The 24,429-nt window shown below is 45.2% G+C and overlaps 1 protein-coding gene across 8 annotated transcripts in view; it reads right to left on the minus strand.

Moving 5' to 3' along the window:
* The window catches only part of LOC105499060 (formin homology 2 domain containing 3), a 497,377-nt gene that overhangs the window by 58,656 nt on the left and 414,292 nt on the right, over window positions 1–24,429 (minus strand). For all 8 annotated transcript variants that reach the window (XM_011771498.3, XM_011771497.3, XM_071085772.1 and 5 more), the window contains 2 exons: window positions 20,420–20,716; window positions 10,748–11,631 (listed from right to left, as the gene is read on the minus strand). In XM_011771498.3, coding sequence (XP_011769800.2) covers window positions 10,748–11,631; window positions 20,420–20,716 — 1,181 coding nt within the window. The remainder of the gene's footprint in view (window positions 1–10,747; window positions 11,632–20,419; window positions 20,717–24,429) is intronic.

Consider the following 24,429-nt stretch of genomic DNA (forward strand, 5'->3'; position numbering starts at 1 on the left):
TAGAGAAGCTGGTCTGCTGTAGCCCCAGGGACCATGAGGCATCGAGGAGAAACCGGCTCAAGTCCAACTTAAGTCCTCCTGGAACCTTCCAGACTTAGTTGCTAAATTTCTATTTTAGATCCTTAAATATGCAGTTGGGAATAAACTCAAACTTCTTCATAACAAAAACACAATACAAAAAAACCAACAACAACTACTGAAAACATCCCAGCTGCTTTGGGTCCTGGTGACCAGGAGGGGCAATTCCTGTGGGTAGGGTTGTCAGCTTTGAACACTGGGCTCCCAGGGACACGTGGATATATACATGCCTCCCCCCTCTTCAGGGAAAGTGTTCTGTTCTACGTAGTTAACCTAAGAAACTTATCCGGAGTCCCCGGAAATTCTCAATTTAGCTTTTAAATCTAATTTTATGCTGTGTGTGGAATGCTAAAGGAATGAGAAAAGTTTGACAAAATGTTGAATATAGACAACAAAGAAGGATGTTACAACTAGCAATGCCAACAGTGGTGCTGGAGGCCTGTTTCTCCGGGCACTGCTGGGCACCTACCCCAAATCCATGACCTCTTCCCTACTCAGCAACAGGACTCTGGTTTTTTTCAGGCTGATTTTTTTTCAGACACATTTGTCCATTAAATCAGTTCCCTCCCTGGACCCTCTGAGACTGAAGCTGGCCCCGTCACTTGGTTCTGGCTTTTGTTTTCCTGATTAAAAAGCAACAGACCTGGTGGGCCATGCCTTCTGCTCTTCCCCTTTCTTCCTGCCTAGGATGGAGATATGGGTCTGGAGACGCAGTGGCAGATGTCTTGTGAGCACAGGATGGCAGCAGGGATTCCCTGGGAACCAGTAGCCCTTAACCCCTCATCCACACAGTCCCCATCACTCTAGGAGCCTGGAGAGATGCCAGAGCAGGCCCAGCCAGCTCACCCAGAGGCTTTATGCAAAATGAAGCCCCTTGCCATCACCCTGAGACTCAGTCCCATGGCAAACAGCTTGGGAGAGAAGCACTACTCAGATTCCAGCCTCATCCCTGGCAGCCAGTGTCCACGTGTAGCAAGCAATTTACACAGACCTACGTGGTGGCCCTGAGCCTGACATGCCCTTGGCCCCATTCTCAGTAGAGCTCAACTTACAGCAACACACATGCCCACACACACCCCTGTAAGTCAGGGAGGGGTGAGCCACTGAGCACCCCGAGATCATGGGAGAGCTGTCCCCACAGAAGATTCTGCACATTTGCAAAGCACTTCCACCCATATCATGAAGGAAAGAATAAGCATTAAGGAAATACCTGAAATGGAATTATGCAAACTCTAGATTTTTTCTAGCAAAAAGGTGCTTTAAGTGCTTTTCTAGCAAAAAGGTGCTTTAAGTGCTGTTCTTTATAATCACAATAAACCTCCACCAGATGCTACTAAACACTCACGTGTCATCTGGTTAGTACTGCCTGAGATGAGGGAGTGGGTTGGGTAGGGCTGTCCAACTCTCTCCTTCCCTCTGACAGTAATCTAAAGCAGCACTTACAAGAACAAGCCAGAGCTCTCTGTGCCCACGTCCATGTCCAAGGATTGGCAGTCATCTATTCTGATCCATTTGAATTGTCCTTCTGAGGCAAAGCCTCAAATCAGCAATAGTGAACTTCACTAGGTCCTCCACATGGTCCTATGACAGAGCAACTATCGTCCACTCTTCCTTCCCAAAGCGTCTCATCACCATCCGTCCTTCTCCATTCCCACCTCTCCACCCTGGGCCTGACCACCCAGAACCCCACTTCTCAGAGCACTCGCCTCCTGCTTCTGGTCTCTTCTCTCCCTAACCCATCCATCCTACTCTTGCTAAAAGGAACTTTTCTGGCCAGGCACAGTGGCTCAAGCCTGTAATCCCAGCGCTTTGGGAGGCCAAGGTGGGCAGATCACAAGGTCAAGAGATTGAGACCATTCTGGCCAACATGGCGAAACCCTGTCTCTACTAAAAATACAGAAATTGCCGGGCGCGGTGGCTCAAGCCTGTAATCCCAGCACTTTGGGAGGCTGAGACGGGCGGATCACAAGGTCAGGAGATCGAGACCATCCTGGCTAACACGGTGAAACCCCGTCTCTACTAAAAAATACAAAAAAAAAACTAGCCGGGCGAGGTGGCGGGCGCCTGTGGTCCCAGCTACTCCGGAGGCTGAGGCAGGAGAATGGCGGGAACCCGGGAGGCGGAGCTTGCAGTGAGCTGAGATCCGGCCACTGCACTCCAGCCTGGGCGACAGAGCCAGACTCAGTCTCAAAAAAAAATAATAATAAAAATAAAAAAAATAAAAATAAAAATGCAAAAATTAGGTGGGTGCGGTGGCACGTGCCTGTAGTCCCAGCTACTCGGGAGGCTGAGGCAGGAGAATCACTTGAACCCGGGAGGTGGAGGTTGCAGTGAGCAGACATCACACCACTGCACTCCAGCCTGGTGACAGAGGGAGACACCATCTCAAAAAAAAAAAAAAAAAAAAAAAGAAAAAGAAAAAAAGAGGCACTTTTGCTTACTGCATTTCTTTGGCCAGTAAGCCACAGTTTGCCCATGATTTAAAATTTGAAAATAAGGAAATTGGTCATTGATGGGCAGGGGATATAAAGCAGAGGTCAGAGAATAGTGGTCCTTGTGAAGGTTAGAAAATGTAAATGTCCTTCTTGAAGGGGACAGCATCTAGAAGGAGGGAGTGAGCTGTGATGGGGCAGAGGTCAGACAGGTATCAGGAACAGGAGAGGAAGCAATGCTTCTAAGCAGGAAATCAGAAAGTTGTTCTGCAATTGATAAGAAACCAGACACCCCCGAAAAAAACCCAAACAAGGAAACAAAGCAAAAACCCTCTTGTATCTTCTATCTGAAGAAAATGCCAACATTTTCTTGAGAGTAATAAACGAAGACTTGGGTAAATGAGAAAATTCAAGTTCCTAGATAGGAAGTTTCAATATCATAAGTGTGCTTTAGTTATCTCTTATCTAATTATATATATTTATATATGTAACATGTATATTTATATATAAAACATAAATATATATAGAAGTAATACATATATTGGCTGTCCAGTAGATATATTACGTTTATTTTGCATATATGTAAACCTATCAAAATTCCCATAAGATTTGTTTTTGGAATTAGAAAAAAATGTCTAAAGTGAACATGAAAGAATATTGTATGAAAGTGTCAAACATGTTCTTAAAATGTAGAGTTATACATAATATCTACCCAATCAGCTATCAGCTGTGTAGCACTGGCCCCAGAATAGTTGGAATAATAGAACAGAATAGAATAATAGTACAGAAAAAGCTCTTATAGAATGGTCCAGGACACTCTAACAAAGACACTAAGATTAGTGACCCAGAATCTAACATAAAAAGATCCATTTTTAATATGGAATCAGAAAAACTAACTTTAAGCCAAACAAACTGATATGGCGAGTGAACATTGTGACAGGCTGGATTGACTGACATGGTCCTTCTTGGGAAGGGAAATGGCCAAGAGAAAGCAGGAACCCAGGCTGGTGTGGGAACAGCCAAGTGTTAGCATGGCATGAGTACACCTTAGCCAGGAGATCACCTTGCTAACTAGGGTATGACAGCACCCTGCTGCCTGGAGTCTCAAGACATTCTCAGTGATGGTCCATGATGCTGAACCCTGCACAGGTGCAGAAGAGGCTGAGAAACAAGCCCAGTCCCTGATGGTCTGTCTCTTTCTGATTGACTGTGTAAGCTTCCCTATATTTATTGCCTCTCTTTGATATATAATCCATTTCCTTAAACAGGTATTTCCTGAGTGCCTGCTGTTAGGTGCCTGGTTCTCAAGTGGGAACATTTCCATGCAGACTAACAAAAAATGCATATCTGTGGAGGGCCAGGATGCCCCCAACACCCATGGTCAGTTCTGGAGCAACAGGACCTTGGGGGTTTTGTCTTAGTTTGTTGATAAAAGAACAACTAGCCAAAGCTCTGCCCTCTTCCTCAGCAAGTTCCAAGAACTATCAGGGAGGAAGTGATGATGGAAGGAGGTGCCTGAGCCCAGGCTCCAGGTACAGGATGCTAGACTAGGGGTTGGCTGGACGTGAAAACAGGAACAACTATCTTTGGGTGGTCAGCAAAAAGGCAGACATGAGACAGTGGGCGGGAAACCATGGCAGGGCCGTCTCTGAACATGCTGCTTTCCCAAATACGTTCAGAAGTGCTCAAGGAAAGAGAGGAACTTGCTTCTTTAAGGAAGTAGGGGGAAGCCTGGGAAGCAGCCAGGTTCTGTTTTGGTTCCAGAAAGCCGAGTTAAGCTGAGCTCCCATGGCAGAGCTCCTCCTTCAGAGCTCCAACTACCGGGAGCCTCCAACATGCCCATAGTAGCCCGTCTCGCCTGGAGGAAAGACAGTCTCTGGATGAATGCCGTGTAAGGCTTTTATTTGCTTTTGTTTTTGACTTGGCTAAGAACAGTGCAGGGAGAGGGAGCAGGGGTGTGCACAGCCAAGATGAGGGAGAGGCAGAGGTTACCCTTTGTGGAAAGAGAGGCTGTCTAGGCCACCAGGAAACTCAAAGGGAGTGGGGGGGCGGTCATTAAGGCAACTCAGGGAGAGGATCCAGCTTCTTGGAAGATGCAGGTGAGCCCCTCTAGGATGAGGCTTCAAACAGACAGCACTCAAGGCTGGAAGGGTCACAGGATTCCTGAGAAGGGGAGGTAGCGACTGTCAACTGCCAAAGCTTCGGGGAAGGGCTATGCCTGTTCTCGGCAGCCCCAGATTCAGCTGGTGAGCCGCTGCCTGGGTTGGGAGTCCGCTTTCTAGAACCAGCAGCCCCAGGAGGTAGGACCCTGCAAACTCAGCCACTCCATGAGGCACAAAGTCACACATGGTAATAGGAATATTTTCTAGAACCGCTAAGCCAGATATTTAGGCTCGCCTGGATATAAGCACTGCAGAGCCACAAGTCCACCCAGGTGGATCCTTGGTGAGACACCAATCCTTGATGCAGAGAAGGATGGCAAAATGCCCATGCGGAGGAGATGCCCAAGTCAGGCTTTCAGATAGAACAAAGTATTGCCTCCAAGGAAAAGTATTTAAGAATCTGCAAGTAAAGACTCAAACTCGATTCGGAATGGTTATTGGAAAAGAGTGACCATCATACAAGAGTGACCACAACCTGGTTTCAGTCGGCATCCTGGGAAAGAAAAAGATCTAACTTCCCCCTCACAGACATTCCATTTTGGAAAAAGAAGAGTGAGGATTCAGGTAGCAGTTAGGAAAAAAAATGGAAAGAAAAATTTAAATCGTTAATGGTATTCATTAAGCTTAAGGCTTCCTGAAATGTTGCCACATCACATTGTCCCTTTGCAGTTTTAAAGAGTATTTTACTATAACAGAGGATGCAATATTTAAAAAGTGGATGTTTAACATAGAACATGTCATCCCAGAAGGCGCTGCAATTGACAATAGACACTGGGCTGAGGACATGGTTTATTAAAAGAACTGCAGGAGGTTTGGGGAGTGCTGGTGAGTCTGAGAGCGCTTCCATGAAAGGCGACAGACCTTTGCAAATGTTTCTCTGCATCACTGTTGGAGACCCTGGGTTGGGCTCAGAGAGGCAGAAGTTCTAGAAATGGTAAATCATTCCTCCTCGCCCCCTGCCAAAAGAGTGACACCACAGGATATTTTCAAAACTGTCTGTTGAGAAAGTGACAGTTACAAGGATGCAATGACATAGATGTCACAAAGATGTGACAACTATGGAATTTTCCTGAAGTCTTGAAACAAGGGAGACAGGGAGGGCTATAGGAAAGCATTAAGGCAAACCGCCCCCCATCTACACCCCCCACCAACACATACACCCTAAAATGAAAAACAAAAACAAAAACTAAGCCCAAGCAAAGGTGGAGGAATCCTTAGAAATAAAATGTCTTGCCAGGTAAGGTTTGCCTTATTGTTAAGGAAAGAGTATTAATTTCTCATATGTGCCCTTTGGGTTGTCTAGAGTAGAGGTCAACAGAAACAGACTTCCTGCATGAATTCAGTTTATTTGTTATCCTAATCCAGAGACCCAGGAGAATAGAAGGGAGTCTCCATGCCCTCCAGGGACTTTTGGCCCTGACATCTTTCTCTGGGGTTATTTTATTCTCCTATAGGATTCACCACATCCTATAGGATCAGCAGGCACACACCAGGACTGTCTGGGCACACAAGGATGTATGAGCGCCCTGCTGAAGTCCCAGAGCTGTGTTCAGAGATTCTAGGTAGAATTCAGATTTCTGAGGGTAATGTTAAATAACCTATTATGTCCTGAACTTGAATATAGCATAGGAAGATTTCTATGTACTCTCAGGAAAATCAAAAGGGTCAGGGAGTGTCAACGTGGAGAGTGGTGGTGGGGAACACAGTGCTCCTTCAGTGCCTCATTTTTCACCAGAAATCAGTGGCTCACAACCTTGGTTGTACTTGAGAATCCCTGAGGAGCTTTTAAAAATATACTTGGGAAACTGAGGTGGGAGGATCGTTTGAGCCCAGGAGTTTGAGACTATAGTGAGCTATGATTGTGCCACTGCACTCCAGTCTAGGTGACAGAGTGACACCTTGTCTCTAAGAAATAAAAATAAGAAAAATAACCCAGGCCAAGGCCCAACCTGACCTAATTTTTCTTTAAAAGTTGCTGTTGGCAGTTCAAATAGATTTAGAAACTTCAAGGTAAATAAACATCTCCAGATACATTCTGGACTCCCTCCCTGTGATAAACCTAATGAATGCAAGAGAGTAAGACAACATCAGGTCCCCAAAGTGGAAACTGAGTCCCACTCCATGTCTGTTTTGGTCTGGCTGTAACTTGGGGCATAGAAGCTGCCCTTTGAGAGCAAGAGGGATTTTGCTGCCCCTGGTTAGGTACAAGGGTTGGAAAGTCACTTTCCTGGGGCCCCCCAGGGTGATGTCAAGCCCAAGAAAGTCCCAGGGCTTTCTGCTCTGACATCTTTTTCCGGGGTCACCTTATCGCCTATGGGGCTCACCACATCTTAGACCAGCAGTCAGAACATAATGAAATTCAGCACAGGATTTCTACCTTTCACCATAAAACACAATATGATTCATCTTATTAAAACACCATATAATTCCAGCTGATAGAGAACAATTGATCCAATTCCAGAAACTATTTTGAAAGAAAATTAAAAAGTGCATCTTTTCAGTCTTATCATTTTTTTCATTAGGTGGTCACCCCAGCCTTAGATCTGGCTCAGGAATCTTTGTTTATGGGTGACTTAGTCACAGCCACGCCCAATAACTCTAGTCTAATGTTAGATTTTTTGATGAAACCTAAAACGAATTCGCTTTGTTTTGTGCTGTCTTGTGAAGTCTATTTCACTCTATTTTTGTTGCATTTTATTTATTGTACTTAATTTAAAAATTTTGGAGCCAGAAATCAGAAGTGGCTGTTTACATTGTGATTTATGAAAACCACAGTCAAGGATTAGAAACAGAAATGAGATTGGTTATATCTGTAGTAGTAACATATGCAAAATGGATTCAACTCCCCAATGTAATGTGGGGTTTTTTGTTGTTGTTTTTGTATTTTTGAGACAGAGTCTTGCTCTGTCACCCAGATTGGAGTGCAGTGGTGTGATCACAGCTCAATGCAGCCTTGACCTTCCCAGGCTCAGGCGATCTTCCCATCTCATCCTCCCAAGTAGCTGGGACTACAGGCATGTACTGCCATGCCTGCTGTGTGTGTGTGTGTGTGTGTGTGTATACACGTATATATATATATATATATATATATATATATATATAGTAGAGATGGGGTTTCACCATGTTGTCCAGGCTGGTCTCCTGAGCTCAAGCCATCTACCTACCTTGGTCTCCTAAAGTGCTGGAATTACCAGCATGAGCCACCCATCATGGCCAAACACAGTGATGTGTTTAATCCTAACTTGCATTCTTAACTTTTGTAACATTTTGTAAACTAGCTCCTGTTCACATTTCCTATCCCAAAAACAAAGGTAGGGGTTTTGGGGTCTCATTATAGAACATTCTGGAATCAGTTTGGTAAACTTTTCATTTAATATATCACTTTCTTCTTATACTCCTACTTGATAAAAACTATACAAACATTTGTCTATTAGCTAGGCAACACATTGTTCTAGAGGTCACTACCTGCTTCAGGCAATCACGCAACTTTGGGCTGAGACGGCAGAGGCTAGAATATTATCACCGACCAAATTGGCTGCAGTGGGACCAAGAGAAGGGGGGAGGTAGGTGAAGCATTCATTTTGGGCCTACTTGAGGAAACTTATAATTTTGTAAAAATGAAGCTAGGAGTGCCTTCATCTCCGTACTTTTATTCCATTTTATTCCTCCCAATACTGAGTCAAGGGGCAGCCCCTGCCCAGCAACCTGACAGGGAACCACAAGAAGCCTAGAGGTGCAGCCAGCCAAGTGGGCAACAAGGGGAGGAAGAGGAGGAGAGGGAGAAGGAGGAGGGAGAGGAGGAGTATTCTGTCCAGTTAGGTCAGTGGGTTGGAGGGTGGTGTCAGTAAGTCAGGTCATGGGTAACTTCTAGCAACCACAGACTGCTGTGTTAATCGCAACTGGTCTTCTCCTAAATGTCAGGCTGCCTATAAGAATTGGAAGGGGGAGGCTGGGCACAGTGGCTCACTCCTGTTATCCCAGCACTTGGGGAGGCCAAGGCAGGTGGATCACCTGAGGTTTAAAGTTTGAGACCAGCCTGGCCAACATGGTGAAACCCCATCTCTACTAAAAATACAAAAATTAACTGGGCATAGCAGTGGGCACCTGTAATCCCTGCTACTCAGGAGGCGGAGGCAGGAGAATCTCTTGAACCTGGGAGGTGGAAGTTGCAGTGAGCCAAGATCACACCACTGCACTCCATCCTGGGCAATAGAGCAAGACTCTGCCTCAAACAAACAAAACAAACCAAAACAAAAAAAGAATTGGAATGGGGCATGTGCTCGGCACCTCTTGGTACCAGTCCTAGGAAGTCAGGACACACATATACCAAAAGTGGGTGTCTGGCAACCCTTTCTTAGGTGTTATTTTCTGGAGGGGACAAAAGCTGGGTCTAGGCCGGGCGCAGTGGCTCAAGCCTATAATCCCAGCACTTTGGGAGGCCAAGACGGGCGGATCACGAGGTCAGGAGATCGAGACCATCCTGGCTAACATGGTGAAACCCCGTCTCTACTAAAAAAAATACAAAAAACTAGCCGGGCGTGGTGGCGGGCGCCTGTAGTCCCAGCTAATCGGGAGGCTGAGGCAGGAGAATGGCATAAACCCGGGAGGCGGAGCTTGCAGTGAGCTGAGATCCGGCCACTGCACTCCAGCCTGGGCGACAGAGCGAGACTCCATCTCAAAAAAAAAAAAAAAGCTGGGTCTACTTTCAACTGAAGGACAGGACTGATTGGGCATGATTTTTTACACTGGATCCTAACAGTGTAGATTTGTAAATGAGAAAACTGTAATTCTGATTTGATTCCTGAGGCTGGAAATGATTTAGACTCATGTGGTCACTGAGAAACACACACCGGGGTAAATGCCAACCAGTGAAGGGCAGCAAGCAGCTTAAGAATGCCAGCACGCTTTGAAAGGAAACTGACCAACTACAGCTCCCCTGGCTGGCCTGTCAGCATCCCACAGCAGTGACAGGCGCTAACTCTGTCACTGTGCTCCTCATCTGAAGGGCTCACTCGTTCCAAGGATCCTGCATGTACTTTTTGATACAGAATTGGTGTCCAACTGGCAGGGCTGGGAACCTGACTCAGACAGTTTCATACTCACCCAAAAAGATACATGCATGCAGCAACACAGGGAGTTAAAATTAATTCATGATTATAATCTCTTGCATGTTTATTCTAAATTATACTTTACAAAGTGCTTTCTCCTACCCCTAGTACCTGAAAAGAGGAGATAGACTTAAACCTGTTTTAAAACAGGAAAATACCCAGAATGGGTTTTTAAAAGTCAGTTAAGATATGCGAAGGAGACTCTACTAATATAGGGAATCATTAGATATAAAATCTGTGATCCAATATCTTGCAGTTTATCGTGTAAATTAACCATGACTTAACCTTTGGTGCCCAGTAACTATGTACAGTGTTTCCCATTGATAAAAGTGGTATAACATCTTTGTTACTATCACAGCGGCAGTGCCTATAGGATTCTCAAACATTTATCCAAAATATTAAATCTAGATGCATGTGTCATATTGACAGGATGCCAAATATACAGCTCCTGGAAAACTAGATAGCTGCAGAATGCTGGCTTGATCAGGGGCCAAGTCAAAGAAATGTCAGTTGGATTATTGCCTTTGAGCTTATTGGGTGGTTACAGATAAAGTTCAAACTACTACTATCAGTCATAATCAATGAAGGTAAGATTAAATAAGCATAGCCCGTGTTTGGTGAGTCAGCAAGTCCACTTTCTCTAGTTAACATCAACATCTGCTATTGGGCTATGCTGACATTCCTTAGTTGACCATTTTTGTCTTTTCCTCAGGGCTATCTGGTTCTTTGAAAGTTCCTTTGCCTAATATAAGTAAGCTGGTGACCATGTTAGCTAATAAGGGTCTCTGACTCATGTAGCCTACACCTAGCATGTGGCAGAAGGAACACTATATTAAAGATCAGATTTTTATAGCAATGGACTTTTTACCAAATAGCAAAAGCAATGCAAAATAGTATTTTATACAGAACAAATCTCATCAGCCCTACCCAACTTCCAATCAAGAAGCATGCTGAAGACTAGCAGTACCTTTGAGACAGATAGTTCCTTGGATTTAGACTCAAACAGGTGCTCCAGTCTGGAAGTGTCCACCTTAATGGGTTCCAGTTTTGACCACAGGAATTCTCTGCAGCGTCGGTTGTTTTTACATGGCCAGTCAAAAGGCCGAACTTCATTCCAGAACAAACGAATGGTTTTCTTTTTCTTAGTGAATGTGGGCTGACCCCTGGGTACCTGGGACCACCCTAAGCCCTGAGGAGCCCTGAACACTGGAGGAGGAGGAGCCAATAAATTACCGGGGACAGGAGGGGGAGGGATGCTGTCCAACAGGGGTGGTGGGGGTGGGGGCGGCAAACCCAGAAAGGTGGGTGGGGGTGGGGGAGGTGGCCCAGGGGCCTCCCTGTGACCTAGGTCCACATCTAGGACGTCAATGTCATCCTCCTCCCCCAGGTCAGTGAAATCCATGTCTTGGATTCTGAGTTCTCTTGGATTGGCCATGAGTTGGTCCCAGATGTAATCAGACTCTGTCTTTGGCTGCACCAGCACTGTTTCTGGGACCTTGTCATTGGGCTCAGCATCAGGGGAGACGGAACCTCTCCCCAGGTCCCCGCTGTTGAATTTCTCAGCAAATGCTTTCACACTGCCCCGATTGTCCAAACAGCCGACGTCCACCCTCCTGACGCTCTCATCCTGGGTCTGAGAGTTGGCCTGCAGGGTAGATATTCTGGTAGCAAGGCTGGCTACCGCCTCTGCCTCCTGCTGGGTCCTCCCGGCCTCCCCATCTCCCTTCTCCTCATCACCCGGAGTCTTCCTGTTATGGGCATACAGCATGTCAAGCATGAACCGTTTGTTGGTGAGGATGTCGCCACACTGTCCATTTACACCTGCATCCTGGACACCTGCGGGCCACAAACCTGAAAGTACACGGGAGAGAAAAATGAGAAAGGGGCAAGGGGGGCCTCGCTTCCATGAGAAAACCGATTAGACAATAAGTGAGCTTGACACATGGGAGTAACTTCAGAGAAGACACTGCACGAACAGTCAAAGCCATGACCAACAAGATGCTCTTGGGCAAGAAGACATGCTGCTTTACAGTCCCAAAGACCCACACGAGGACCCAAGACTCTTCCAGGCATGATGCTGCTGGCTCCTACCTGGGCTCAAGGGAGAAATTTTCCTCCTTTTTCCTGCCCACCCAAGGCAACAGGTCAGGACCCACTCAGCCACAGGTAACTAAGGAGCCTCTGCCCTAACTTGAGATAGGGAGGCAAGAAGCCACTCCCTGGCCCCAGCAGGTGTTGGAGAGCCTGGAAGATGACCTCTGCTTCTCTCCCCGACTCCAAGTCTACACTAGTGCAGCTCAAAGTGCCTCAAAAACACACAAACTGTGCCACTGGTCACTCTTTAGGTTCATTCCTTATCACGGTCCCTAGTCTCCAGGGGACTGAATGCTGCCTGACAATCTCACTCACTCCTCTCCAAGGTGACTTTCCATAGCCCTCTCTTCTCTAACCTCCTGCCCCATCTCATCCTCAGAGATAACCTTGCCTCCAAGTTCACGGACTTAACAGATGAAGCCAGAAGGAATCTTCCAGAGCCTCCCTTCCACCTCTACTCTCCCACCTGCACTGACCCTTAGAACACAGTCTCCCTCCTGTGACTGCTTCATAAACATACCTCTTAGCAGGGGTCGAGAGACCACTTGTGCATAAGTAATCCACTCCAGAAATTATCTGTCCTGCATTTCCCATGGCCCTCCCACTACAGTCTTCCTTCTGGCACATTAACATACATATATATATATAATTTCCCCCATCTTAAGAAAGCAAAATCACCCTTGGCCCCACTCATCCCTCTAGCTATCACCTAACTTTAACTTTTCTCCTTTCCTCTAAAGTAAAGCTGCTCATAAGAGTTGCTTTGCCCACTGCCTCCAATTTCTTTTTTTCTTTTCTCTTGGACCCAGTCAGAGGGAGCTATTGCTCCCACTACCCTTCTCAGCTGCTGCTTTCAGGTACCAGTGACTTTTGTGTTGCACTAGACACAGTCAACCACTCTGTCCCCCCTCACAGGGGTCCCAAGATATGACGTATGACACAGGGCTCCCAGGACATCTGGCTACTCCTTCTCAGTCTCCTTTGCTGGTTCCTCCTTGTCATTAACCTTTAAATGTCCTTGGACCTCTTCTCTCCATCTGCACTCTTTCAGTCTCATCTAGTTTCAAGGCATTAAATGCCATCCATAAAACACCACCTTCTCCACCCATGCAGTCCCCAACCTAAAGTGCTTCTCCTGCAATCCTTTGCTGTCTCAGCTACGGCAACTGCATCCATCTTGCTGCCAATTCCAAAAACCTCAGAGTCATTCTTGACTTCTTTTCTTTCATCCTCCACATCCAGTGTTGCTGGGCATCCTGTTGGCTACACCTTCATGTCATATCCAGAATCCAGCTGCTTTTCTCAGCACCTCTGCTACCACAACCAAGGGCCAGGCCAGCGTGGATTCCTGCCTACAGTACTGCACGGGCATCCCTGCTGGACTCTCTGCTTCTAGTCACGTCCCTTGATAGCCAATTCTTACCCCAACAGCCACATGATGTTTATAAAAATGTCTGATCCTATCTCTCTGCTCGAAGTCTTTTAACAGCACCACCTTTTACTGTGAGAAAAAGCCATGACACAATGTTCACAAGGCCTTCCATGATCCTTCCTTACTTTTCATTCATCACCCACCACCAAGACTCCCCGACCCCCAGACACACACGCCCATAAACTTTGTTAGCTACAGCAACTTCTTCCCATTCCTAGAACTCACCAAGTGCGATCTGGCCTCAGGGTGTCAGCCCCTCCTGGGATGAACTACATCACACAATTTTTATCTTTGACCTCTTGTCTTTACTCAAACCATATCTTCTCAGTGAAGTCTTCCCTGACCACTTAGTGAAAATTGTGCAATCCTCTCCCAACACTGCTGATCATCCTTTCCTGCTTTATTTTTCATCACAGCTCTTATGACTATCAAATCTGTCATGTTTTACTTATTTTATTGTCTGCCTCTGCCCTATCACTGGAATGATTATAATTACTCATTAAATTGCCTTTGTCATGGGATGTAAACTCTATGAGAACAGGATTTGGGTTTGTTTTGTTCACTGTTGTTTCTGCAACATCTGGAACAACTGAATGAATGAATGAATGAATGATCAGGAATGTTATTCCTCTGGGTTTGCCTCTTTGGGGCTTGTATTAGTCCGTTCTCATGCTGCTATAAAGGGCTGCCCAAGACCGGGTAATTTATAAAGAAAAGAGGTTTAATTGACTCACAGTTCATCATGGCTGGGGAGGCCTTAGGAAACTTACAATCATGGCAGAAGGGGAAGAAAACATGCCCTTCTTCACATGGTGGCAGGAGAGAGAAAAGTGAGTGCCCAAAGAAGGGGGAAGCCCCTAATAAAACCATCAGATCTTGTGAGAATTCACTACCATAAGAACAGAATGGGGGAAACTGCCCCCATGATTCAATTATCTTCACCACATCCCTCCCATGACACATGGGGAATATGGGAACTATAATTCAAGATGAGTTTTGGGTGAGGACACAGCCAAACCGTATCAGGGCTGGCAGGGCCAGGTGGTGAGTGCTTCAGGAGGTGAGTTCCATCAGCTTTCCAGGGCCTCAGTGGATTCTGGTGTTGAGATGTGGCAGGGGACCCAGGCCTGGGAGGTCAGCACTGGGAGCTTCATTCAGCCAAAGGAGCATCCCCACTCAAACACACTGAGGGTGGGCCCTGGCTTGAGGAGGCATTGACCAGGGGAGCACAAGGTCCCCCAGGATTTCCAGTGTAGCTTTATTCTCTGACCTCAGTGCAACAATGGCTTAACCTGACCAGGGGACCTTAGGCCATCTCAACACCAGAACAAGGAGCTCTTGAACCCTCTTTTAGGTTTTACAAACAAAATATACTTAGAAAATAATCACCATCAAAAGGAGATGAGATGCCATTTGAGGAGAAGAGCGAAAAATCTGGTTAGCTGGAGTTCCAACAAGTGGTCAGACACTCCTGTGAACAGAGAGACCACTTTGATGCCAGGAGGCTGCAGCAGATAAAGCAGCTAAGCCCTTCTCAAGAGACGGCCTCGCTCTTTCTCCATTTATTGGGAAATGTGAGCATTTTCTTATTTTGGCAACAAGGAAAAGAATTTTTTTTTCTTTGAGATGGAGTCTCACTCTTGCCCAGACTGGAGTGCAGTGGTGTGATCTTGGCTCACTGCAGCCTCCACCTCCAGAGTTCAAGCAATTCTCATGTCTCAGCCTCCCAAGTAGTTGTGACTACAGGTGTGCACCACCACATCCAGCTAATTTTTGCATTTTTAGTAGAGATGGGAGTTTCACCATGTTGGCAAGACTGATCTCAAACTCCTGACTTCAAGTGATCCACCCACCTCGGCCTCCCAGAGTGCTAGGATTACATGTGTAAGCCACTGCACCCAGGCAAACAGGTAATATATTTTAAATGCCAGTTTCCTCGCTTATTCTCTTCATTCATGACTCCTTTTATCATTCGTAGTGTCCCTCTTTGTCCTTAGTAATTTCCTTTGCTCTGAGGTCTACTTTATCTGATGTAGTCATTCCTGCTTTTCTCTGATTTAATGTTTGCATAATATATCTTTTCTCAAATTTTTTTCTTTTTTCTTCCTTTTATACCTAGTCCTACAAATTTTTTCCCCAACTTTTAACTTACAATCTACCTGTGTCATTATGTTTGAAAAGAGTTTTCTATACATAACATAAAATTGGGTCTTTTTTTTTTATCCACTCTGCCATCTATCTTTTAATTTAAAGGAATTATTGATATGTTAGAGCTTAAGTCTGCCATTTTATTTGTCATATTTGTTCCATTTGTTTTAGTTCCTGTTTCTCCTTTCTTGGTCTCCTATGGGTTACTTGAATACTTTTACTTTAACAAATTTTTCAATTGATACATAACAGATATACATATTTTCAGGGTACACGTGATAATTTAATAAGTTCATATAATTTGTAAAGATCAAATCAATGTAATTGGGATATCCATCACCTTAAATAGTCTTTTTTTTTTTTTTTACAACATTTAAAGTATTCTCTTGTAGCTATTTTGAAATATACACAACACATTATTGTAAACCATAATTTTCCTACTGATCCTATAGAACACTAGGTCTTATTTTCTCTATTGGATTGTATACTTGTACCCATTAGTCAACCTTTCTTCATCCCCTTTGAATATTCTTTAGAATTTCATTTTGATTTATTTATAGTGTTTTCAAGTACATTGTTTCATCTGGTTTCTGTAGTGGTTGCTCTAGGTATTACATTATACACACTAACCACAGTAAACTAGTATTGCTGTTTAACCACTTTGAAGTGTGGAAAACTTACTTCCATTTAGATATCTTTAGCTTCCCCACTCTGAAAGTATAGCTGTCCTAAGTATTCCTCTACCTACACAGAGCACTACATCAAATGATGTTATAATTTTTGCTTCAACCATCAAGTATTATTTAAGAACTCATAAGTAGAAAGTATTTATTTTTCCGTGTTTTCACCCATTCCTTTCCTTCCTGAAGTTCCAAGACTTCTGTCACCATTTTCTTTCTGTTTGGAGAACCTCTGGTAGTAATTCTTTGAGGGTAGGTCTGTTAGGGACCCACTCTTTTAGTTTTTCTTTATCTGAGAATCTTATTTCCCCTTCATTCTTAAAGGATACATATGCAGGATATAGAATTTATAGTTGACAGTTCTTTTCTTTTAGCACTAGCAAAATATTGTGCCCCTTCCTGCTAGCCTCCATGGTTTCAGATGAGCAATGTGCTGTCATTTGGACTGGTGTTCCCCTATGGGTAAAACGTTTCTTTCTAGCCTCTTAGAAAACTTTCTTTGCTTGTTTTTGGTCTTCAGTTTTCGTAAGTTTGACTATCATTTGTCTTGGTGTAAATGTCTTTAAATTTGTCTTGTTTGGGGTTTGCTCAGCTTCCTGACAAATTTGAGAAGTTTTGGGCCATTATTTCTTCAAATAATTTTTCAGCATTACACTCTTTCTCCTCTACAGCTTCCAATGAATTGGCGTTAGATCGAGTCTTATTGTCTCACAGGTCCCTGAGGCTCTGTTCATGTTTTTCAGTCTGTTTTTTTCTGCCATTCAGAGTTCATAATTTCCATTGATTTGTTTTTGAGTTGACTAATCATTTCTTTTGTTGTCTCTAATCCACTATTAAGACTATCCAGTAAGTATTTTATTTTGGTTACTGTGTTTTTCAGGTCCTACAATTGCCCTTTGGTTCTTTTTAATATCTTTTATTTCTTTGCTGAGATATTTTATTTTTTATGTATTCCCTAAGTGTTTGTAACTGCTCACTGAAGCAGTATCATGATGGCTGCTTCAAAATCTCCGTCGCATAATTCCAATGTCTGGCTCATCTCAGTGTTGGCATTTGTTTATTGCATTTTCCCATTCAAGATGTGATTGCCTTAGCTCTTGAAATGATGAATGATTTTTCCATTATGTCTTGGACATTTTGTGCATTATTAGACTTTGGATCCTATCTAATCTATTAGTAGGTAGTCAGCCTTTTTAGGTACAGCATACAGATGCTGGTGGAGGGAGATGTTCAGCTCCCTGCTGGATCCTGCTGTCACCACCCCAGCAAGAGTGCTGACTCACACAGGCTCATTGCAGATGAGGAGGGTAGAAGGTCAGTGCCCCCTCCCTTGGCCCCACTGGCACCTTCCCAGGGAAATTAAATCACTGACTCACATTGCCTTATCGCCTCCAAATGAAGCCGGAGGTTCAGCTCCCTATCAGTCTCCATTGACTCTGGGTCAGGTTTTTCATTAGTGCCTGTCTAGGGTACAAGTATTAATAAGTAAAAAGCCTGTATTCTGTTCTGTTAGGCAATCCTTTTCCCAGTCTTTGGCTAGGGAAATAAGCTTTACTTGGAACTTCACTGTCATGTAATTTAAGTCCAGAGCTTCGTAGGCTGTCTGCATTCTTCTTTCCACATTTCACAGTCCTCCTCTGATGGATTGTTCTGGTTTTCTCAGAGTGTTGCTATGTTGGTTGTAAGAGGGGAGAACCCAGGAGCCATGAAGCTTCCCCATCTTAGCCAGACTCCTCTTCATTTATTCATCGATTGTTTTGTGAGACCCTGCTAGGAAGTGAGGACTCACAATGAATAGACAGACATCCCCATCCTCACAAAGCTGACATTCAAGTGGAGACAAAGGATAATTATACAAGTAATTATAAAAAAGCATAATTCATGCTATGATAAAGCTTCTCACATGCATGCCCTAGAGTAGAACACATGAAACAAAGAAAAATTGAACCACATAACTGGAATGAGACTTTTTTAAGTCCTACAAATTCATTTTTGACGTAGTCATTAGAAATACGTTTGGGAATCATTTTAATTATCTCTAAGGTTGCTCTGTGATTTGACAGCACTCTGAAAAGCAAGAGCTATAATGACATAGCTGCCCTGACTCCACAGTGGCTGATGATGCCTGTGAACAGTGAGATTTTTTAGGATCCAATAAGCTACAGTAAATAAACATGACCAAATCTCTTAACAGCACTGGAGCAAAGCAGAAAAATCATTGCAAAGCCCTAATTCCTGCTTCTAAACACTTGGACACTGCCCACTTTTGGTAGAAAGTCAATGGTTCTTCACTGGGAGCACTTTCCATTTTTGGAAAATTGTCCTTATTTGGAAGAATACTGGACAATCTGACCCCAGAAAGACCCATCTGTCGCCTGGTATATTTTTACTAATCCAATTTCTTCATATATTTTAGGTCTGCTAAACCCAGTTATGATGAATAATTCTTAAAGCTATTCCTAATAAATAAAACATGATTTAAGACCAATCTGACCAGTGAGACTCAACCTACATCCAGTATTGCCACAATAATTACAGAAATATGATTAAGAAGTAGAGTTTGGGGGACTAACTGCAATCTGACTTTGAAAGAAACTAAGTAAATATCAGTATATATAATACCTTTTGACACATACATATTCAACCAAATGAAGACACTGGATTTTCGATGCAATAATTCCTAATATGTAAACTAATAAAGTCTTTTATCTTCTCTTTTTTACTGCATCATAGTGACCAGCAATATAAAGTATAAAATCTAGTAGTATATTCTAACTGGGAAAAGTCCAAATAGTAACTATTTTAGACTATGCCATTGATTGACAGGTCTGTTGGAAGACATTCTGGTTTCATTCATTCATTCATCCATGCTTCTGAGACAATATATTTTTAATCTGGGAATTAATAAGCCATTCATGGGTCATAGTACTGGCTGGCAGGCCTTGGTAGAGGCGTCATATTGTCCTTTGGGCCTAAGACATTGACTTGAGTGGGTACCACTCATATGCAGCTTAACGAAGGCTGGTCCATTAGACCTGACTCCACTGGTTAGGAGTGTTTGTTGAAAAGGAGGCATTCTACCACCGTGATGGCACGTAAGTTGTGGGTAGGAAAAGTAACCCTGTGGTGTCACAGATCATATGAATTATTTATAATTCCTATAACCCTCTCTGGCACCCTCCTCAAGTCCTTGGTGAGGTTCTTTCAGGCTAAACCAAACCTATAATCTAATATTCCATTTGGTCCCTAATTCTAAAGTTACCATTCACAGGAGAACTGAATGAGTATTAAGTGTAACACCAAAAAGATATACTTCCATAAGGAAACGCTTGTTCTTTATACAAAGAAAAGAATGGTTATGAGTATAATGTAGAAAACAAATTATCGGCCGGGCGCGGTGGCTCAAGCCTGTAATCCCAGCACTTTGGGAGGCCGAGACGGGCGGATCACGAGGTCAGGAGTTCGAGACCATCCTGGCTAACACGGTGAAACCCCGTCTCTACTAAAAAATACAAAAAAAAAAACTAGCCGGGCGAGGTGGCAGGCGCCTGTAGTCCCGGCTACTCGGGAGGCTGAGGCAGGAGAATGGCGTAAAAACCCGGGAGGCAGAGCTTGCAGTGAGCTGAGATCCGGCCACTGCACTCCAGCCTGGGCGACACAGCGAGACTCCGTCTCAAAAAAAAAAAAAAAAAAAAAAAAAAAAAAAAGAAAACAAATTATCTATATTCCAGTACATCAAATTGACCTCAGTACACTGCATACCACAATTTTTTGGAAACACTCATTCAATCCATTTAAACAAATCTTTTCCAGTCTGAAATGTCCAGTCAAAACGATTAACACTCTTCAGTAAACACATTTTTAAAGGAATAGATGACAATGTGAGAGTTTCTAAACTTCTATTAAAAATGGAAAAGGCCTTACTATTATCAACCTTACTATTATTCACAATGGAACAGTCAGGGGGATGTGAGAGGTTTCTCTTCTGGGGCTTATTCCTCAGGAAAGGCCCTCCTTATCGGGGCCCTTTTCCTCAGGTGTGGAGGTAATGAATGTGATGGTGTGGCAGAGGGTTTGGGGGCCATCTTTCTACAGGGCAGAAAGCTGCTGGCTGGCTGCCAGCATGGCCACACTCCTCGTCCCCAGACACTGGGTGACACAGCCGCATGAGTAGGTTGACCCAGGTCACCTCAGAGACCAGCCTGTGGACAGGCTCTTAGCGAACCAGCCCCTGCACCCCAGGCCTCCCTGGCACATGCCGACTGAAACAAGGGGCTTCATTTACCGGTTGTCCTGTCCCCGGAGAGCTTGTCCTCCTTCTCCTCCCTCTCCAATGTGCTGCTGGAGGACGAGACGCTGGAGGCAGAGCAGTTGTCCCTCTCGTTCACCCCCTCGTTCTGTCTCTCTTTTTCACTGAGGGAGGCTCTTTCTTCCGGCTCTTGCTCTAGTGCCTGCTCCACTTCGGTCTCTGCACCCTCGTGGGCAGAGGCTATGTCCTGGCCAGCTTCATCAGCAACCTGCCCTGCCCCTGCCTCTGGTTCCGGTTCTGCCTCTGATTCGGGCTCAGGATCCCCGGCACTTGCTGGTGGAGACAACAATGAAGATTATATTGACAACAGGTTTCTTGGAAGGGTGATGTGAGGTGAGAATGGATGTGAGGTTGATTTCTCTGTTGTGGGCAGATGTCCAAAGACAGCCCCTAAGAGACCTATCCCCTGGCTATTCAAACACTCACGGAGGCAATGCTGTGAAGGGATTGTGCAGATGACAGGAAAGTCCCTGTCAGTGACCTTACGATATGGAGAGTAACTAGATGAGTTGGATCCAATCAGGAAAGCCTTTTAAAGGCAGACAGTTTTCCAAATGGCAGCAGAAAAGGAAGTCAGAGATTCGAAGCAGAAGGATCTGCCACATCACCACTGCTTGACTGGCAGGGAATGCAGGTGGCTTCTAGAAGCTGAGAACCACCTCTGGTCAGCAGCCTACCAGAACAGGGACCTCAGTTCTGCGGGCACAAGGACCTGGATGTTGCTATCACCCTCAGCGAGGCTGGAGGTGGACTGTTCCCAGAGTATCCTAGTAAGAGCTCAGCCAGCCGCAGCCTTAATTTCAGCCTTATGGCAGTGGACAGCCAAGGTCAAGAGCTCAGTTGAGCTGTGCTAAACTTCTGACAGATGGAAACTGTGAGATAATAAACGAGTGTTGTTTCCAATCACTATGTCTGTGGAAACTTGTTACACAGCAATACGAAACTAATATATAACCCTATTGCCTGTTTAGGGAAAGAGAAACAAAATCCATGGTGGATCAAGCTGACGAAAATCAGCTAACGTGTTCTGAAATCAGTTGGCTGAACCAGTGAGGTTCATCGCCCTTCTCTTGGGTTATGTTTGCTCATAATGTGAAGTTAGTTTGATTTTGAAAGCAGTTTGGAGGAATCACTCATGGTCACAGTCTATTTGCAAACCTATCAAGGCTGGAGATCTGATGCTGTCACTGAGGTAAGATGATCATGTTCTCACTTACATGACACTCTAGGGAACAGGGAAATGGCACGATCTGGCTTATGCATTTTTTTTTTTTTTTTTTTTTTTTGCTGAGCAAAGCTCTCAGCTATGAGCTGTGGATATGTAGCAAAATGATTGAGAATACACAAAATTCTGAGCCAACTACCACACATGAAGGCTGGAGGAGGGCGGCTCACTCTTAAAGGAACTGGCCTCAGGCTGAGCAAAGCTGCTCCTCTGGAACCCTGGCAACGCACTCTAAGGATGTGTGCTTGAACCCTAGGTACACACTGCTCAAAGCACCACAGAAATTCTGGCAGGTTCTGCACATGGCAGGGGATGAGAGGGACCTGCCCAGACTCCATGAGAACACGCAGATCAGGGCAGCTCTCTGTGGAGGCATCCTGCCGCACCAGGTAATGGGCACGGCTGGCCATGGGGCACACAGAACCAGCCCCTCAGCAGGCTGGGCACGGGCATTACTAAGGGGGAGGGACATTCAGACCTTACGAGGCATGGGGTCCAGCTAACCCCAGCTTCCCAGCAACTCATTCTTCAGGACCCACAGGGCCATCACCCCCAATCCTTCATCTGCTCTCAGGTTGCCATCCTCTGAGGATGAGTCAGGGAGTTAGCTGGGCAGGGAAGATGCAGTGGAGAGGATGAAATACCACCTTTCCTTATGTTCCTGGGCAACTTCCAAATCCCACTCCTCTGTGGGAATGTCCCTGAGTGCCAGGTAGGAATTTGGGGGTGGAGGAGCAAATTCCTCTCCTCTGATTACAGGTTGTAGTTGTGCATCTTCTACTGGGAACTCTGGCCTGGGGCAGGAACCTGCTTCCTGGGAAGGCTGGAGAACACGGGGAGGGGCGGCAAAGACCGCAGCTGAGGGGCTGTCCCTCCTGGGCATCCCAAGAGGGGAAGGCTTTAGGAACTGGAGATCTGAGGGCACAGTGTCCAGACAGAGAGGCATGGGTGGCAGTCACAGAAGGAAACCAGTGGGCACACAGCTGTGAGGCTGCGTGCCTGAGAATGAGAGTGTCATACACGCTTCCTTAAAAGTAAAAACTGTGCTGGGTCATGGGATGGAGTGAACAGCCCTTTTAGAAACATTCCCTTTGGTACTGAAGGAATTTTTATGGTAATTTCTTTTTCATCTGATAATAGAGTATTTAGGGGAGATACAAAACCCCATTAGTTTTACAAGCATGGCAAGAGCATGGCCTCAGCGGCGGCAGCGTCATCATTTGGTTGACAGAAAGCACATGTTTTTGCACACATGGACTTCAAAATAGCCACATCAAAATAAAAATGTGTTTCCAACAGCCCAGCATGTGGCATGGACTGAAGTTTTAATTGGTAAGCATATGGTGAAAACCAGCAAGGGCCCCTCCTGGTGGCTTCATCACAGACAGGGATGTGGGGTCAGTTGGCTGCCATAAGCCTGTGTCTACTCACCACCCCCAGGGGTCTGGGCAAAGTAGGGAGGCTCTGTGATTGACAGCTGTTTGACTTCAGCCTGTGTGTGTGCACTGCCGTGTTCCATTCCACTGAACATGCAGGACCCTACCCAAGCAGCGGCTCTGGCCCTGAGCAGGTGAGCTAACAGACACGCAAGATCTGGAAAAGCCACATTCTTGTGGGGGAGCAGCACAATTTCATTCCAATACACTAGGGCCTAACTTCTTGGAATCACATATTTCAATCTGTGATTTCAACCACTAGGGTGGTTTCTTTTTTCATGACTGCTGGGGAGGTAGTAATTGGCAAAGTCATCTCCTGCCCAGAATACATGACTCAGTGTCTACAAGGTCCGATCGCAAATCTGAGGCCGTCCTAATGATGAACAAATTAAATAACTGTCACACACATTCAAGTCAAGCAAAACTGCCAGGGTCCATGGCAGAGCCCTTCTCCAGTTGTCTTAATCAAACACAGGAAAGTTGCCTGAGGGCCAAGACCCTGCCTTCCTCTCCTGCTGGAGGGCCCCAGCGTGGTCCTGGGGCCAGCGTCTGCTCACAGCATTCTTGTTGATATTCAGAAAGCACCCAGGACAGCCCTGAGACTCCACACTGAACTCCGGAACATTTCTCCTCCCCTTTCCCATGATCTTTCAGCAGGATTTCCCTCACTCATACTTCCTTCCGTGCGTGTGCACACACACACCCACCCAGTTCCTTCTGAGTTAGTGTCTCTAAGCCAGGTCTGCTGCCCTCTGGGTGGATGCAGGAAAAAGTCTCATTTATACCCACCAAGTCCCCAGGAAACAGGAGAAGCCATATAATCCTGTAGGAAAAGTCCTAAAGGGAGCTACGACCTTTGGCAACAACTAGGGAGGAAAGGTGTTTGTTTCCCTCCTAGGAATGTTTACAACTTCTCACTGTTACCAGTCCCAAAATTTCATGAGCCTTTCTCTGGCCCAACAGTGTGGTGTTAGTGGTGAGAGACAGACACAGCGACCCATGAGACTGACCCAGCTCTGTCACAGAGGCTAGAGATAAGCAGATTAGAGAGATCCTGAACAACCTGCCGCAACATCCATGTGGCAAAAGTGAGCGAGCTCTGCCACCAGTGGGCACAGGGAAACCCCCACCTCTCAACTGTCAGCAGACACAATAACAAAAATACGTTTGTAAGAGTGATGGATGTGTAAGATAAAATGCACGGTGCCCTGGGAATGCATGGCAAGGGTCTTTGGCAAGGCCTGGGACATAAGTCTCTGTGGCAAAATAACGTTTAAGTAGAGTCTCAAGGGATAAAAATGAATTAAAAGAGGGGAAATGCTGAG

Source organism: Macaca nemestrina, chromosome 19 (assembly GCF_043159975.1).
Source record: "Macaca nemestrina isolate mMacNem1 chromosome 19, mMacNem.hap1, whole genome shotgun sequence".
NCBI classification, from domain to species: Eukaryota; Metazoa; Chordata; class Mammalia; order Primates; family Cercopithecidae; genus Macaca; species Macaca nemestrina.